The 19,760-nt window shown below is 41.1% G+C and overlaps 1 protein-coding gene across 1 annotated transcript in view; it reads left to right on the top strand.

Annotated features, from left to right (window-relative positions):
* LG01H9orf85 (linkage group 01 C9orf85 homolog) overlaps positions 1-7,954 on the top strand; it is a 71,881-nt gene extending 63,927 nt beyond the window's left edge. The window contains exons 3-4 of the mRNA XM_073634499.1: positions 410-523; positions 7,572-7,954. Of these exons, the coding sequence (XP_073490600.1) occupies positions 410-523; positions 7,572-7,755 (298 nt within the window). The 3' untranslated portion in view covers positions 7,756-7,954. The remainder of the gene's footprint in view (positions 1-409; positions 524-7,571) is intronic.
* Positions 7,955-19,760: the final 11,806 nt, after the last annotated feature.

Here is a 19,760-nt window from a genome sequence, read left to right as displayed (position 1 = left end):
CGTATTTGGCGTTGCTATCATGAACATAAGTACAGAGTATGTCCATATGCAAAACATAAAAAATGTTCAATTTTTGCATATGCTGGTATGCTGCACTTGCCTTTACGATGGCACTGGTTTACGATATACACAAGTATAGCAGCGCTATACAAGTATGACAGCCTGTACTTTGCATTTGGACTGCCTGGGCAGAGGAAATTTTCCAGCGAACAGGTTTGGCCAGCTTCTATACAAGAGCCCTTAATGGATGCTAAATACATCTGTGTGTTCAGCTGAACCAATGTTCTGTAAATTACATTTCTGCTGTGCTGCTTTTAATTTAATGCAGAAATGATAAATTATTATATAGCACTACAGTTGTGGTTTGTGGTTGACATGTTAATTTGTGCAGCACATTCCTCTCTTTTAGTGTTAAATGCTTGCAAAAAACGGTGAAGGATGCTTATCACATCATATGCAAACCGTGTGCTACTCGGCTTGATCTTTGTGCCAAATGTGGGAAAAATGAAGACATTGTTGTGCCGTAAGTAGTAGATTGTGATTCATTGAAATATTCTGTCCTGTTGTAGTTGTGGTGTAGCTTGGAATAAAGATACTGCATGTTTGGATTAGTTCACATAAGATTGTACTTCCACTACTCTGAGAATGCTCAGAAAATCCAAATCATCACACAATTTAAAACTGAGCTCCAGGCAACCCTTTTTTTATTTTGGATAAAGGAGGGGTAGAAAGAAAGCCTCTATCGTGTCTTTTTTTTTTTTTTTTTTCTGTCTGTTACCTTTTGGGAGTCTCGATGACCAGGCCATTTGTGATACTTTGACAATTGCGCAGTCATGCAATGTTGCACATAAATTAAATTTGTCACTTTTTTTTCCCCCACAAATAGAGCTTTCTTTTGGTGTATTTGATCACCATTGTTTTTTTTTGCGCTATAAACAAAAAAGACCACCAATTTTGGCACCAGTTTTACTTTCTGCTATAAAACATCCAACAAAAAAAAGTAAAAATTTAAATGTCTTCAAATATTTAGACCAATTTGTATTCTGTTAAATGTTTTTGGTAAAAATATTGCAATAAGCGTATATAGGTTGGTTTGCGCAAAGGTTATAGCGTTCCCTGCTTTGCAGGGAAATAAAATCCAGCACATCTCGCTGACAGGACAGAGCTCTGCCTTGTTTACATAGGCAGAGCTCAGTTCTGTCTTTTTCGGTCCTTTTACCTGATTCTAAGGTTAGTTAATTCAAAACTGCAGTTTTATTGAGCTGTCAACAAGTTACTGTACATAGCACACCAAAATGATTTTATTTTATTTTACTAGATCTGCCCAAAAATCAACCCATTGCAAGGGTGGCAAAAGCAAAGATGGCCCAGCAAATAAAGCAAATTCAGGCCAATGCATTTGCCAATGCCCATTTACAGTATAGCTGCAATGATCCTACTAATCCTACAGTGGATATAAAGAGTCTACACACCCCTGTTAAAATGTCAGTTTCTGCAATGTATAAAAATGAGACAAAGAAAAAACATTTCAAAACTTTTTCCACCTTTAATGTGACCTATAAACTGTAAAACTCAATTGAAGAACAAACTGAAATCTTTAAGCGAGGGGGTACAAACAAAAAACGAAAATAATGCGGTTGCATAAGTGTGCACATGCTCTTATAACTGTGGATGTAGCTGTGTTTGGAATCTAGCACTCACATTCAAACTCATCTTAAAAAGGAGTCAATGCACACCTGCCATCATTTAAAGTGCTTCTGATTAACCCCAAATAAAGTTCAGCTGTTCTAGTAGATGTCGTTCCTGACATTTTTTTTTTAGTCGCATCCTACAGCCAAAACCATGGTCCGCAGAGAGCTTCCAAAGCATCTGAGGGATCTCATTGTTAAAAGGCATCAGTCAGGAGAAGGGTACAAAAGTATTTACAAGGCATTAGATATACAGTGGAACACAGTGAAGACAGTCATCATCACGTGAAGAAAATATGGCACAACAGTGACATTACCAAAAACTGGATGTCCCTCCAAAATTGATGAAAAGACGAGAAGAAAAATGGTCAGGGAGGCTGCCAAGAGGCCTACAGCAACATTAAAGGAGCTGCAGAAATATCTGGCAAGCACTGGCTTTGTGGTACATGTGACAACAATCTCCCGTATTCTTCATATGTCTGGGTTATGGGGTAGAGTGGCAAGATGGAAACCTTTTCTTACAAAGAACATACAGGCCTGGCTAAATTTTGCAAAAACACAGCTGAAGTTTCCCAAAAGCATGTGGGAAATGTGTTATGGTCTGATGAAACTAATGTTGAACTTTTTGGCCATAATTCCAAAAGAACACCATACCCACAGTGAAGTATGGTGGTGGCAGCATCATGCTTTGGAGCTGTTTTTCTTCAGCTGGAACAGGAGCTTTAGTCAAGGGAATTATGAACCGTTCCAAATACCAGTCAATATTGGCACAAAACCTTCAGGCTTCTGCTGGAAAGCTGAACATGAAGAGGAACTTCATATTTCAGCATGACAACGACCCAAAGCATACATCCAAATCTTCCTCTGGCTTCACCAGAGGAAGATTAAAGTTTTGGAATGGCCCAGCCAAATCCCAGACCTGAATCTGATTGAAAATCTGTGGGGTGATCTAAAGAGGGCTGTGTGTTTTTGCAAAGAAGAATGGGCAAATATTGCCAAGTCAAGATGTGCCATGCTGATGGACTCATACCCAAAAAGACTGAGTGCTGTAATAATATCAAAAGGTGCTTTAACAAAGTATTAGTTTAAGGGTGTGCACACTTATGCATCCATATTATTTTAGGTTTTGTTTTTTATTTCCCTCCAACTAAAAAATTTCAGTTTGTTGTTCAACCGAGTTATACAGTTTATAGGTCACATTAAAGGTGGAAAAAGTTCTGAAATAGTTTGTCCTTGTCTCATTTTTTTACATCACAGATACCTGACAATTTAACAGGGGTGCGTAGACTTTTTATATCCACTGTATAAGTACATTTCAAACCAGAGTAATTCAAAGTGAACATAAAGTACAGGAAAACTCCTAGCTAGAAGTACTTTTCAGTAGGAAGTTAAAATAGTAGATCCAGATGAGAGCTGGGCTCGGAGCTTGTTCGAAAGCCGACGTTCCCGATCCCGCCAGAAAGCCGACGCTGCACAGCGCTTATCACAGGCTGTGAGACATTTCCCGATCTGTACAGCTGAGAACCGGGAAATGTCTCACTGCCTGTTATTAGCGCTGTGCAGTGTCTGCTTCCTGGCGGGATCGGGCATGTGGGATTTCGAACACGCCAGAGCCCATCTCTAATCCAGAGGTTCAGGCAACTGATCTTTTGTGCAAATTTCAGCTTTTCCAGATATAGTTAGTCTTAGCTCGGCTGCTCATTGTTGGTCATTGAGGCTGCACATTGCATTACAGAACCAATAAGGCGACTTGGGAAGTGATTAGGCCAAGCAAGACATTTAAATCTTGATTCTTGTCACATAATCTGCCTTGGGATGTTTTGAGTAGCATTGCCCAGTGCAGTCCCAAGACCGCCCCAGTGCAAAGACATTGCAATTTTCCATGCTTCCCATGGTGTCAATTCACACCACTGTGTTGTGGTGGTGTGCACAAGGAGAAAGGTTCTGAATGCAGTACTAATTTTCAGCACGGTGGGTTACGGCGGAAATCACGCCATCACAACATCGCAGTATTGATAGAACCTAATGAAATGGCACGTGACATTTCAATAGCGTCCTAACTAAAAAAGAGAAAAAAGTCAACCATGCCATGCACTGGGATTGGTGCTTCAGCACTTTGTCTTTTCAGCACACACCAGCATGGACCTTGGTGCGAGAGCAATATAACCTTGTGCTAAGTTCCTACCCAATGGCCGACAAAGAGCAAAGTGAAACCAAAATTGGCGGCAGATGGACCATTTTGAGACAGTTCTAACCTATTAGCATTTTAAGAGACCAAACGTCAGGTTGTGTCTTCCATTATGTGTGTACTTCGACATTATGGAAAGTGCAGCTGATCTACAGTTCTACTTTAACCACTTGAGGTCCGGGCCATAGCCGAATGACGGCCACAGCGCGGACCTAAATTTCCGTGAGGCCGTCATGGGACGTCCTCCCCTGTGCACACACACCGCTCGGTAATCGGTTTCGTTTTCTCCTCACGCTGACAGCGTGACATCGGTCCCGAAGAGGAAGGAGGCACATATGCCTCATCTGAGCCTACCAGTGCCATCTGTCATTGCCACCTGCCAGTGCCCACAAGTGCCACCTATGGATGCCCACAAGTGCCACCTATGAATGTCCACAAGTGCCACCTATCAATGCCCACCAGTGGTGCCAATCAGTGCCACCTAGCAGTGCTGCCATCAGTGTAAGCAATCTGTGCCCATTTTTGCCACCCATCAGTGCACATCACTGCTACCTATCAGTGCCGCCTCATCAGCGTACATCAATGAAGGAGAAAAATTACCTGTTTGCTAAATTTTATAACAAAATATAAAAAATATATACATTTTTTTTTTTTTTCTTATTTGGTCTTTTTAAATTTTTTTAACAAAAAATAAAAACCGCAGAGGTGATCAAATATCTCCAAAAGAAAGCTCTATTTGTGGGGAAAAAATGATAAAAATTTCATTTGAGTACACTGTTGTATGACCGCGCAATTGTCATTCAAAGTGCGACAGCACTAAAAGCTGAAAATTGGTCTGGACAGGAGGGGGGTTTAAGTGCCCAGTAAGAAAGTGGTTAAGGAAAGTAAAAGTCCAGAAGCTTGGTGCAACTTGAGATAAAATTAAGAAACCTTTATTGATAATCCATCAAGACATTAAAGTAATCCATTTCACAGCAAGGTTGACACATTTCAGCCCTGCTCTGAACCTTAGTCCTAACAAATCACTGGCACAAAACAGCTCATTTAATCCAATTTAAAGCTGTAACAAGGGGAGGACACGCACAGAAGGATCAATCACAGGTAGTGATTTATCACAAGTAATGGTTAATCCCCCGATCGATTCTCCCACAATGGTTGATAAGCAATAAAGAAGAAATGAAAAATAAAAAAAATAAACCAACCAACAATTACAATGTAAAAAATACCAATCGTAAAAATCCTACCACAAATTACCCATGTAGGAAAAGGCAGGGATCGTCAGATGGAGCGCCAGGAGGAATGGGGGATCAACACAGGTGCAGATCCAGGGCCCACCTGCGGCTCAGACCCTGGGGAACCCTGGTCTTCAACCTAAAGATTCACAAAGCCTCCTTGATTAGTAACCTCTGGTTGTCGGTCACTACCCCTTGCAGCAATTTATGTACAGCATTACATGACTGCGCAATTGTCAGTTAAAGTAACACAAATGGCCTGGTCATGGAGGTCAAGTGGTTAAAAGCAGTTTGCGACTCCCAAAGGTAACCGACAGCAAAAAAAAAAATACGATAGAGGCTGTCTTTCTCCCCCTCCTTTATTCAAAATAAAAAAAAAGGTTTACTTTTTTTTTTTTATTTTTTTTTTTATTGGATAGGTTTTATAGCAGAAAGTAAAAATGTGCTGGTCTGGTCATGAAGGGGGGTAAATCTTCCAGGGGTCAAATGGTTAAAAACATGAGATAAAACCACTCGCAAGTAAAGTGCACCAAGGAAGAAGTGCACAATGTCAAACGCTTAATGGGAATTATTCACAGGTCACTTTAAAAGCCTCAGACTCCCACCTTCATACACCAGCTGAGCACCCAGGCTTCCTGGCAATTGTGATAACATCATTATGCTTTGCCTTGATGCATTTCGCCACTCCCTGTGGGCATGGCGAAATGCATCAAGGCAAAGCATAGTGACGTTCTCACGATTGTCAGGAAGCCTCGCCGCTCAGGTGGTAAGTGGCCCTTACAACATGGTTATTCTTTAGACGAGTTATCCTGTTTGAATTTAAAGTTATCCTTTCTCAGACTTTATGGAGATAATATACAAAGGTCACAAATATTGTATTATTTTCTATGTTAGAGATATGCAAATCCCTTAAATATTTTAGGGCAGTTTTATTGACCGTAGCCTCTTCGGGTCAAAAAAGGTACTTGTATGATTGTATCATCTGTGTTGTCATTGGAACTTACTTAAGCCATTTGGTTGACAGACACACACAGGTTCATCCACCCACACTTTATGGCAAATGGGTGTTCTCTTAATTGTATGTACAAAAGCATTCATATTGGGATGTTCAAATTCCTTGCCGTTTGTTAAGTTATGCCTCAGATTTGCATTGCTTGAAGTCTCCCTCTTTTACTTGGCACTTTAATAAAATCTGTTCACTTTGTGGGCAAACTGCTAATGAGACTCGAACACTACTGTCATCAGTTGATTGTTCAAAGCCTATGAAGAGAGCCTTTTTGGTTTAAAGCCCAGAAGGTAAGGCATTAATTGAAAAGTCTGGTTTGTAACAGCGGCATTTACCCTGAAGTAAGTTTTCTGTCTGGAGAGTCTTCTGTGTCTTTATTTCGTAGAGTGTCAAACTTTTAAGAAGTTTTTCTCAGTACGCAGGAAAATAAGGACACACGTGTTTAATAATATCTACAAAAAGTGTATAGTAAAATTAAACAAAAACACTAATGTAAAATGGTAATCGATAATGAAAAAAAGTAATGCTTTTTGCATTTACTCACTATTATGTTTCTTCAGGGTGAACAGAACACTATAGCTTGTCCTTTTGTTTATAACGGTATGTAAATTTAAAATGCTGATCTTGCTGGCGCATAGTTGGATATGCAAATCTGACACTGAAGAAGACAATAGCAGCTTCAAATGGCCCCTAATATGTTTTTCGGGTGGTTGTATTCTATTGTGTCCTGGGCAAAGTTAGCATTTTGTATATTCTAGTTCTTTCTCCCTTTGGCATGTTTAGTAAAGCATTTTGAGTAATGCAACAAGGTTTAAAATACACTGTACATCAGACCACAGCGCTCTGTCACACAAATTAGTCCAAGGCTAATTGGGAAGTACAGGAGAAAGCAGGACAACTTTGCACTTCTCTTCCAAAAGTTGTGATGTGCAGAATACAGTATCCTGGTTAAAGTGTCACCAAAATCAAAACTTTTCATTTTTAATTTTGGGTACCGTAAATTTTTTTGCCATCTGTTTGCCATTGGGGAGATTTGCCTTCTCTTCCTGCGCCATAGCCAAAACAGGAAATAAGAGAAAATTCCTCCCAAGGTCAAGTAATCCCAGCGTGTCAACAGGGTCACCGGAACTATTGTCCCCATTGGAAGATTTTCCCTCTACTCCTGTCCTGATGTCAACCCCAAATTCGGGATTTTCTTTTACTTTTATTTCCAGTGATAATGGTAAACAGGACAAATAGAGAGGGTGAATCTCCCTAATGGGGACACAGACCGCAATAAAAACTGACAGGTATTTGAATCCTTTTCCACTCCATCCAAACCCACAAAATGTCCTTTAGTGACACTTTAAGCTTCCAAAGTCTGCTCTAGGAGTAGGATGAACTGTTCTGTCTGATCTGTTGTAATGATTAGTTGCATCTTAAATTAAACATGTATGATCATTTTTATTTGATTGTAGAATCGTCGGCGAATCACAAAAAGACGCATCTACATCTGGTGCAAAAGTGGAAAGAGACAGCAATACAGACAGTGACTTGGACTTTCATATAGACTTGGAGGTTTCAGATGATGAGTTACCTGAGAGAGGGGACAAAGAAAAATGTGTATCTGTGCGTAGAAATATAACTGATGTTAACAGTTAATGGAAGTCCTCTGTTACACAATGTTTCTAACAGCGTTCACATTCTCTTTTACCGTCTCAGCAATATTGTGCATAAACTGTTCAGCTGTATTTACTGCAATTTGGAGTTGTACTGTATCACATTTCCTACATTTCCAAGACCAAAGTCTTCATGTAGAAAAAAAGACTATTCTCATTTATAAATACATATATTTAAAGAATGCTCTGTTTTTTTTTTTGTTTTTTTTCTGTTTTCCTTCCTTTTTCTTTTAATTACCTTCATGTTTTACCCAGATGGTACATGCATTATTATGTAATTATTTCCCTCCTATCTCTTTATTAATTTTCTATAGCATTAACCGACCAGCCGCCATCATTTTACTGTGGCAGGTTGGCACGATCCCGCGAGCCGTCGTAGCTATACGTCGGCTCACAGGATCGGGATAGCAGGCGTGCACCTGCTGCACAGTGGGGGTGCCGATGCTCGAGGCTGACGGACGCTATGCCCGCCGGCCACAAGCGATCGCAGGCACGTGAGACAGAACAGGGACGAGAGTGTGCAAACACACAAATCAATGTTCTGTTCTGAGAGGTGTGACAGATCGTGACTTCCTATTGGCTAGGAATCACAATCTGTCACTTCCTCTAGGTCAGTCCCCTCCCCCTACAGTTTAGAAACACAAACAGGGAACACAGTTAACCCCTTGATCGCCCCCTAGTGTTAACCCCTTCCCTGCCAGTAATATTTTTACAGTAATCTGTGCATTTTTATAGCACTGATCGCTGTATAAATGCCAATGGTCCCAAAAATGTGTCAAAAGTGTCCGATGTGTCCGCCATAATGTTGCAGTCCCGATAAAAATCACAGGTCGCCGCCATTACTAGTAAAAAAAAAAATTAATAATAAAAATGCCATAAAACTATCCCCTATTTTTTTAGACGCTATAACTTTTGCGCAAATCGATTAATATACGCTTATTGCGATTTTTTTATTTTTTTTGTTCTCAAAAAAATATGTAGAAGAATATATATCGGCCTAAACTGAGGACAAAAAATGTTTTTTTATATATTTTTAGGGGATATTTATTATAGCAAAAAGTAAAAAATATTGCGTTTTTTTTTTCAAAATTCACGCTATTTTTTGTTTATAGCGCAAAAAATAAACCGCAGAGACGATCAAATACCACCAAAAGAAAGCTCTATTTGAGGGAAAATTTGGTGGTCAGTTTTGTTTGGGTACAACGTTGCACGTGCAATTGTCAGTTAAAGCGACGCAGTACCGAATCGCAAAAAATGGCTCCCCCATTCAGCAGCCAAATCTTCCGGGGCTGAAGTGGTTAATATACACTCAACTGATGCTCAGGCAGATTGGAGACTAACCACTTCTATGTTTATATGTCAGCTCCTCTCCTCTTATATTATGAATAATTGCTTTGATCCATTGATCTATCATTGGTGGATAGTTTGATATCCAATTTTTGTAGTATAAGTTTGCGAGCCATATACATAGTTCTGAACCACATCACCTGCACTTCAACTGGGAGGATATCTTTCGGTATAATCCCTAAGGGCACTTTCACACTGCCAGTGCCCGGGCATCGGCGGTAAAGAACCGCTATTTTTAGCAGCGCTTTACCATAATTTTTGCAGTGCTTTTCGGTCACTAGCGGGGCGCTTTTAACCCCCTGCTAGCGGCCGAAAAAGGGTTAAAACAGCCCGCAAAGCGCCAATGCAGCGGCGGTTCGATTTGTTTCTTGAGACGATTCCATTTGCATAGTTCCATACAAGCTCCCTTAGGGGAAATCCTGGCATAATGGGACAAGTACCCAGGGTCTCTCCGGTTACAAGATAATTTTCCGGATTTGTTCCTCCAAAGAGTTTTTTGCATGGTACATGCCTTATGGGGGTGCAGTAATCCGGATGGAGACCGTCCACATAGCGGTAGCACTCCTTCGTCAGGGGGACTTTATGATTTCGATCGACACCACGAATGCGACTTATGCATTCTGCTATGTGCCCATCTCCAGCACTTCCTCGGAATTTAACCTGCGGCTTTTACGGCCTGCCGCGGGCGTCCGGCTGCCTGAACGATCTTCTTCTCCGACTCCTTGGCTACTCAGAGGAGCACCGTAGTTCTTATACAAACCTTGACTGATTTCAGTTGGGGGCTATACTATCGGATGTCTGCTTGGCTCTGCCAGATTGTTGGATTATCTGAGCCTGACCCGGGCTTCAGCTCTGGCCCTCGTGTTTCTTCTCCCGGACAATACGCCGAAAGTTGCATGCTGCGTTTCTTTCATTCACTGTCTGGCAGGCGGGCTGCTCTGCGGATCTGCATGTGGGATTTGTTTCTTGAGACGATTCCATTTGCATAGTTCCATACAAGCTCCCTTAGGGGAAATCCTGGCATAATGGGACAAGTACCCAGGGTCTCTTGACAATCGGATTCGGCTGAGTTAGGAATCCAGAGTTTTTCCTAGTCTGGTGGCTTCACTCTCCGGTTCTTTGGTGGGGTAAATCCTTTCTCCCCTTGTATTGAACAGGGTGGCCACCAATGCCAGTCTGTCTGGGTAGGAGAGGTCCTAGGACTGAGCGCTGCTCAGGGTTATTGGATGTTGGTGAAATCCGAATGGTAGGGTAATAATACCGCGCCAATCCCAAAAGGTCAAAAGCAGCCGACACAGACTACAATCAGACAAATTGTGCAAAAATAAAAAGAATAAAGGTGTAGCACTAAAATGTGAAAATAATATACAAATGGTAAAAAAGCGATCAAAAAATGACGCCCCAATAATTCAAAAATCAGTAATTAAAACGTGACAAATCCGCACTATGCGATTGAGTAGAGATCTCAAATCGCACTTGATAGGTGAAGAATGGGACCTCATATGCCAATGTACGAGTGCAACAATAGTGGTGAACACACTTGTCAAATTAAGCCAAATATGTATATAACCATTGTGTTGGCAAAATGCGTCATCATATATACATAAAAAGACATATCAAAAGGCAAGTGTGAAATAAAAAAGTATAGCCATTAGTGTAGCAAAACAATTAATCACCTAAATAAACAAAAATTTGTGCACAAAATAGGATCTGTGTTACTATCAACACAAAAATTCAAAAATAAATGAAGAGACAGTGTTGCTAACACCAAGAAAAGTTCATTAAAAAAAAGTGACAGTCCCAAAATTTCTCATGAGTTTCTCAAACTGCCCAAAGTGGTGAAGAGATGATCAAAGTAATGATCTTCCCAATGGTGATTGCAAACAATGTAAAAGATGAGGTACTCTTACCAGCACTGGTGGACTCACAAGCCATGAGCGGTGAGTCAAAACGGCTTAAACTGTCATGTAATGAGTGACAGTGTGGACACGGTCTGCAGAGATGAGATGTTTCTCCTAGGGTGGAATCCAGGTATCCGTCTGGATCGCTGGTTTGATCGTCCGACTCAGCGATGTGAACGAGCCATGATCACAATATATTTAAAAAAAAAAAAAAAAAAAAAAAAAGGGAGCCTCCACATAGTGTAAATCCAAAACTCAGTTGGAGTTTATTGAAAAAACAGGGTCATCGAATGATCAATAAAAACATCGCAAAAATAGAATCGATTCCAAAGTATTAAAAATAGCGTGGTATATAAATGGCTGGGTACAGCAAAGAGACCCTACGCGTTTTGTCTTAAAAGACTTCTGCTGGGGTATGTGCCAACCTGCCACTACCACGCTTATATACAAATATTAAAATTACAACCCATGAACAGCTGACAGAACAACGTGCAGCCTGACTTCCTGTGTATTCAGCGTGCGTCCCACTTCAGAGTCATGTGATCACTCATCAAGCCAATAAACTGAAAGTGCATATCTCCCAAAGCCATGCCTCGATATCTTTACCCAATCAGAGGGCGCTCTCATCTGTTAGAGGTGTCACCTACTCCGCAACCAACCAGATGCCTAACGGCGAGGCACGTAGCGCGCACGTGACCACCGTCACGTATCAACACCACACGTGCCTGGGGTGCGTGTCCTCATCGAGAACCAGAACCCAGAACAAGTCCGCGAGGCAGCTGGGATGCATATGCATTCCAAATGGATCGAGCAAATAAGAAGTGGAACCATTTAATAACGAACTGCGGTATTTTAAGCCTGAGCCTCCGCAGCATCTATATATATATTTAATAAGATGAAACTTATTTCTCAATAATAAAATATAAATTGTATATTATTAATCCAAGGAAGTCAGAGTGCAAATCTAGACAATAGTATCTATAGACCGAAGGAAAAAAAATGCAGTAATTACCATAATATCAGTTATACAGTAAAAGCATACCTAAAAATATAAACCAAAACAACGGATGGACAGCACACATCACAAACCTATATAGCCTCTATCGAGGTTATAGTAAGGGACATGTATGGTGGGAAAACCGGAGATGTATATAACTAAAATTATTAACCATTAAAACAGAACTGTAAGAGGGGGAACAGAAAAAGGGGGGGAGGGTTAAATCCGGACTACCGAGTAATTTCTTTGAACTTAATAAGAACAGACTAATTCTGGATCATGGAAGGATAGACTTCGGGGGCTCCCAGTAAAGTTCCAGTCGGGCAAGGCAGTGGCAGTGGCTTATGTCCTTCACCAGGGTGGGCCAAGATAGTCATTTGGCGGCCCTGGCTGTTGCCAGTATCCTCTGGTGGGCAGAGCGTCTTGTTCTGGCCCTTTCTGGCATACGCTTTCTAGGAGTAAAATACAGTAAAACGGATACCTCAGTTGGTTAGGGTGGACCACGGGGTATGCCCTTCACTGGGCCGTGTTTCATCGTATTGGTCTCCGCTGGGGCACGCCTGAGGTAGATCTGTTTAGCGTCCTGGCTCAACAGGACGGTACCGGGGTTGTTTCTGGCAAGGTCACGGGAGCTTCTGGCGGCTCTAGTGATCCACGTTTGCTGTATGCCTTTCCATCTCCAGCCTCTGCTGTGTCTTTTTGGCGGGATCACGGCTGCGGTGATCCAGGTCATTCTATTGGATCTGGTTGGGTCCTGGTGGTCTAGGTACGCCGACCGGGTGCGCCCGGTCGCCAACGTTTTCCTTGGCCGCTGCCTCTCAGGAAGGGCCTACTGTCTCATGGACCGTTCTTCCATCCTGTTTTTAGAGTCGCTGCTTTTTAACGGCCTGGCTGTGATGAGCCAGGTGCTGCGGTTTCCAACACTGCTGATGGGGGGCCTGGGTGGTCTTCTTCACCGTCTCCTGTTCTTGCACTTCCTGGTGCGTACCTTTTATTCCAGGGGTTAGGCGTATGTTGCCGCCAGTGCGGTTCTTCTACCGCCGTGGGATCTGAACTTGGTAATTTTGGTTCTCCTGGAGCCTCTATCTCTCTTTCAAGATATTCGGGAGATTTCAATATTTACTCTGGCTCGTTAAGGTGGTGCTTTACCCTTTTTTACACGATTCTGTCCTTGGATTTACATTTGAATACAGACATTGTGTTTCTTTTCTTGTGTCCCTGGTCAGCACTTTCCAAGGAATTGCCTTATCCGCCCTGAAGGGGTATTGGCAGATGGGCCAAGAAAGGCTCATTCTGTTTTTTTTCTGCTACCCTTCCCCCGGAGGGAGGGCTATTCGGTCAAGGATCGGGTGCCTCCTTTCCTGTTACGGCGCTTTCTTCTCGGGCGCTTAGTGCTTCTGGGGCCTTCGGTCATCATGCGTCCATTGTGCAAGTTTGCAAGGCGACCACTGGTCGTCGGTGTACTTGTTCACAAGTTTACGAAGTGAACGGGTTGGCATCTGCGGAAGCCTCTTTTGGCCGCAAGTTTTTTTGCAGGCCGCTGGTTAGAGGGTCTGTTCCCTCTTGAAGGGGTATCACTCAGGTTGGGTTCCAGCGTGTCCTGGGTGAAGTTCCTGTTACCTGGTTGCCTCTTGTATTAGCCTTGGGGTTTTTCGTTCTCCCACCCCTCATGTTTGGCACTGCTTTGGGACGTCCCTATCGTTATGAAGGCTGTGTCTGTCAATGAACGAATGAGAACATAGGATTTTTTACTTACCGTAAAATCCATTTCTCTAAGTTAATTGACAGACACAGCACCCACCCCTCTATGGAGTTCTCTTGATACTGCTTGCTACTAAACTGAATACCTAGAGCAGGGAGGGGGTTATATACTGACTAAGGACGGCCCATGGGCGTAGCCAGGTGCTCGTTTGCTTTTTTGTTCTGCCTAGTCCTATTCCTAATAGAGGTGATCTAACCCTATCGTTATGAAGGCTGTGTCTGTCAATGATTTCAGAGAAATGGATTTTACGGTAAGTAAAAAATCCTATTTTTTATTTTTGAAAAATAGTTTTATGTATATATTTTTTTAAATTTTACTTCACCAACTTAGACTATTGTGTTCTGATCCATCACATATGATTCAGTTTAAAAACAACATTGAACTTTTAAAGGCTGTAATGTAACAAAACAGGTAAAAAACCAAGGTGGGTGAATACTTTTGCAAGGCACTGTACCTCATACTGTGTCTTGTTTAACAGTGGTCCAAATCCTATGTATTAAATAGAAAGTTGGATATCTACGTTTATTATAAAAATGGTAAGCAACTATTGACTGCACTAATGGATCTGTCGGAAATTGAGAGAGTATAATTTGTTGTATGGGATCCTCACAATCTATAGTATTCCATCCATATAGTTGCTGGAGTTGGGATGCCAGATAAGACCTGGCATTAGGAACAGCTAAACCTCCTTCATCTTTCGGCAACTGCAGAGTTTCCAATCAAATCCTAGGATGTTTATATCTCCAAATAAGATCTCTAAACAGAGCATCTATTTGTTTGAAAAATTTCAGTAGTAGCCATATGTGACAATTATGCAGCAAATATAATAATTGTGGCATCCGTATCATCTTTATCAAATTGGCTCTACCTATTATTGTTAAAGGCAATTTACTGCAAATTTTCCCCACTTGCCCAAACTGCTTAAATAGTGGGGCCAGATTCCTCTGCACATATGTACTAACTTGTGATGTGACATGTACCCCTAGATATTTAAATGTCGAGACTACAGCAATTTGAGAAGCAGATTGGTCACCAGGGGGTGGACCGGTAAAAGAACTGACTTGTCCCAATTTACCTTAACGCCTGAAAAGGAGCCCATATGTATTAATTAAAGACATCACTGCCTCCAACGAAGACAAAGTATCTCCCAAAAATAAGTGTATCATCAGCATATAAAGCAATTTTTTCCTCTCCCATAGATCTGCGAAACCTGATAATATTCGTTGATTGAGGCAGACAGAGGCAGCCAAAGCAAACAACAAAGGTGATAATGGGCATCCCTGTCTTGTTCCTTGTTGCAGTGAAAAAGGTGCGGATATATGTCCATTTACCTGCACCCGTGCCACTGGGGCCGCATAAAGAAGTTGTATGCATCTTATAAACTGGGGTCCAAAACTAAATTTTTCTAGACAATGCCATAAAAAGTTCCATTCTATGCTATCAAAAGCTTTTGCCGCATCAAGCGACAATATAGCTCTATTACCCAAGTTTTCAGAGGGGACATGTAAATTAAAAAACAATCGCCTTATATTTACTGCAGTAGATCTATTTGGGATGAAACCTGATTGGTTATCTTAGATATTAATTTTGCCAATCTAGTGGCTAACACTTTTGCCAATAGTTCACTGCTGAGGTGAGTGATGAAATTGGACGGTATGATTCGGGGTTGTTAGGAGTTTTATTAGGTTTTAACAACACTATAATAATTGCTTCATTCATGGCAGGTGGGAGATGACCACTTTCCAATGCTGTATTAAAAACCTCCAACAATTCAGGCAACAAGTCATCTCCATGAACGTTATAGACCTCCCCAGGTAACCCATCTGCACCTGGGGATTTATTAGGCAAATCAAAAGAGGCAATTTGAAGTTCCTCTGATGACAGAGGCTGATCCAACATCTCCCTATCACTCTCTGATAGTTCTACTAACGTAATGGAGTTCAAGAAAAGTTGTAAATCCGTCTCCTTATAGGATACTTTACTACTGTACAGGTTTTTATAAAAATCAAAAAAAAATGATGAAATCTCCAAGGTAGTTCGGGCAATTTCAGTTGAAGAAATTTGTAATTCTACTTGTGACATTGGTTTCTGGGATTTACAATTGCTGACAAAAGATGACCCGTGTTTTCCCCATCCTCAAAATAAAGTTGCTGAAGGAAAAAATATTTCTGCTCTGCTTTTTTATGAGAGATACCAGCATATATCTGTTTTTGTATCCACTTCTGCTGTGTTTCTGTAGTAGGATTCGCTATATATTAAAGTTTGGCCTTTAAGACATCTTCAGTCACTAAACATTCCCAAGCCCTAGATCTTTTTTTGATCTTAGAGATTTGAGAGATGAACAACCCTCTCATATAGGCTTTTAAAGATTCCCAATAGATCTGTGAAGATACAGTAGGCTTGTTAACAGTACCATAGGCCAAAAATATCAAGCTTTATTTTCTGTTTTAAAGGAAAAAGATCAAACCAATAAGGGTTGAGTTTCCATAAAGTACAGGTCTGCGTTAAATTTAAAGCCAACTTAAGAACTAATGGGGAATGATCGGACAATCCTCTAGCTGCATATGTAGCTTCAGATATCACGGGTAGCATCATAGATGTAACCAACGCCAGGTCTATTCTAGATAAAGTCCCATGAGTGCTAGAGAAGCAAGAAAACACTCTTTCATTAGAATGTAACACTCTCCAGACATCCATAAGGCCAATCTCCGGAATATATCCAGCAAAAGGAGTGCATACAGAAGTTACTGGAGCTATATCCAAACTATATCTATCTAAGGAAGGGTCAAGGTAATTATTGAAATCTCCTATTACTAACCAAGGAACATCCGTTTTATCAGAAGTAAAATTCAATAGTTCTTTAACCACTTGCCGACCGGCTCACATGATATACGTTGGCAAAGTGGCACGTTCCCGCTAATCGCCGTACGGGTAAGTCTTCCCCTTTAAGAGGCATGGCCACGACACGGCAGTTGACCCGATACGCGTGGCTGGCAAACGCGATCGCCTCTGGCCACCCACGATTGCGGGAACGAGAGCTAGAACAGGGATTTGTGTGTGCAAACACACAAGTCCCTGTTCTGTCAGGGGAGAGGAGACGATATGTCTTCTTCCCCAGTCAGTCCTATCCCCATACAGTTAGAAACACTAACTAGGGAACACATTTAATTTTAACCCCTTGATCGCCCCCTAGTGTTAATCCCTTCCCTGCCAGTGACATTTACACAGTAATCATTGCATTTTTATAGCTGTACTGTCCACTGCAATGTTGCAGTATTGCTAAAAATTGCAGATCACCGCCATTACTAATAAAAAAAATAAATTATAAAAATGCCATAAATCTTTCCCATAGTTTGTAGACGCTATAACTTTTGCGCAAACCAATCAATACACGCTTTTGTGATTTTTTTTTTTTTTTTTTTTTTTTCAAAAATATGTAGAAGAATATGTATCGGCCTAAATTGATGAAGGAATTTTGTTTTTTTTGTTTTTTAAATGGGGGGGATATTTATTATAGCAAAAAAGTAAAAATATTGTAAATAATGTAAAGGGAAATGTACACTGATCACCAATGTAATGAAGAATTTACATTTTCAACCAATGTAATGGGGGATTTTACATCAACAACCAATAAAGGGGGATTTCTACACTGGCCACCAATGTAAGGAGGGATTTACACTCACCACCAATTTAAAGGGGGCTTCTACATGGACCACTAATGTAAGGGAGGATTCAAAACTGACCACATATGCAAGTTTGGATTTTATTTTTACCGATTACCAATATAAAGAGGAGTTTTTACACTGGCCACCAATGTAATAGAAGCAGTCACAGTAACCACCAATGTAAGAAGGGATTTACACTGACCACCAATGTAAGGGGGACCTTTACACTGGCCACTAGTGTGAATGAAAGGATGGTACACCAAGCCCCAATGTAATGAGAAGATTTACACTGACCACCAATGTAACTGAGACATTTAGCCTGCGTTCACATTTGTGTGTGTGTCGGGAACGCATGCAAAATCGCTTTCCTGACACCACAGAAACGTACTGCCCTTTAGCAGATACACAGCAGTGCCATTAATTGGAAAATTCCACCCTCATGCTTCTGCTGAGATGTGCGTAGTCACATGCACCAAAATTCAGGGTGCTGTGGCACCATGTTATTTTGAAAAAGGGTTCCACATCCAATTTGCTTACCTATGCAGAACAGGATGATGTTAGGCTTAATGACTACAGTTGCAGGCAAGACTTTCCGGCATGCCCCTTTATCTCCCCAGTGGGCAACATTTAGCAGAATTGACAGTGAATATGACCTCAGGGGGACATGATATACATATGAATGCTGCCTCTATTTACATAGCAATGCCGTTGGTCCAAGTCTATTTACATATTAATGCTGATTCTATTTACATATCAATGTCAGTTATTTACATGTAAACACAGGGTCTGCAGGTGAGTCATCTGTACATGGCAATAGGGCAGAGCTGGGCAGCATTAGTAACAGAACTTCACACTGAGAAATTGGGACACAGCACGGGACTAAAACTTCAAGGGACAAGGGATTTTAAACTGGGATAGTTGGCAAGTATGAAGCAGCTGCTTTGGGCCCCACAACAATGATAGGGCCCAGGGCAGCTGCCCCTTTTGCCCTGCCTTAAAAACAGTCCTGCATAGCATTTGCTTTTAGGCCAAAAAGTTGAATTTTGGTCTCATCTGACCAGAGCACCTTCCACATGTTGGCTGTGTCCCCCATATGTCTTCTCACCAACTGCAAACTGACTTCTTATGGCTTTTTCAACAATGGCTTTCTTCTTGCCACTCTTCCATAAAGGCCAAATTTGTGGAGTGCGCGACTAATAGTTGTCCTGTGGACAAATTCTCCCACCTGAGCTGTGGCTCTCTGCAGCTCCTCCAGAGTTACCATGGGCCTCTTGGCTGCTTCTCTGATTAATGCTCTCCTTGCCCAGCCTTTCAGTTTAGGTGGACGGCCATGTCTCTATAGGTTTGAAATTGTGCCATACTCTTTCCATTTTCGGATGATGGATTGAACAGTGCTCCATGAGATGTTCAAAGCTTGGGGTTTTTTTTATAACCTAACCCTGCTTTAAACTTTTCCACAACTTTATCCCTGACCTGTCTGGTGTGTTGCTTGGCCTTCATGATGCTGTTTGTTCACTAAGGTTCTTTAGCAAACCCCTGAGGGCGTCACAGAACAGCTGTATTTATACTGAGATTAAATTACTCACAGGTGGACTCTATTTACTAATTAGGTGACTTCTGAAGGCAATTAGTTCCACTAGATTTTAGTACAAATGCACGCCACACTTTTCACGTTTATTTGTAAAAAATAAAAATAAAAAACATTTATCATTTTCTTTCCACTTCACAATTATGTGCCACTTTGTGTTGGTCTATCACATAAAAATCCCAATAAAATACATTTATGTTTTTGGTTGTAACATGACAAAAAGTAGAACATTTCAAGGGGCATGAATACTTTTTCAAGGCACTGTAGGTTGTCTTATGTCTGTTTTTCGATTAGATGTAGATCTATGGCATCTTAGTAGATCAAGACTTGCTTTTTATTTGAGCATTGTTTATGTTAATAACTGTAACTACAAAATACATCTAAGCCATTGCTCCTGATGAAAAGCGCAGGCAAAACCCTGCATATGGGATTGTTTTTTGCACCACCAGCAAACTCTTCCCGATATAGGACAGAGTGACTAGGACCCTTGGGAAGGAAACTAACTTTTTAATGCACATTTACAACCAGTATAGATGGCTTTGCATGGCTATGTTTTGCTTTTGTAAGAAACCACACAATCCTCCCTGTAATTCTAAAACTATTAGAATTGGTGAATTGAGACTGTCAGTTTTGCAAACGGACATATTTAATAGCCATAATTTATGAAACCATCAGCCTCTCAGGGATGTATTGTTCCAAGACTATTAATCTGACATAACTGTTCATTT

The sequence above is a fragment of the Aquarana catesbeiana genome, linkage group LG01 (genome assembly GCF_042186555.1).
Source record: "Aquarana catesbeiana isolate 2022-GZ linkage group LG01, ASM4218655v1, whole genome shotgun sequence".
Taxonomy (NCBI): domain Eukaryota; kingdom Metazoa; phylum Chordata; class Amphibia; order Anura; family Ranidae; genus Aquarana; species Aquarana catesbeiana.
The sequence above is the reverse complement of the archived record's forward strand: the minus strand, read 5'-3'. Positions and strand labels throughout refer to the sequence as shown.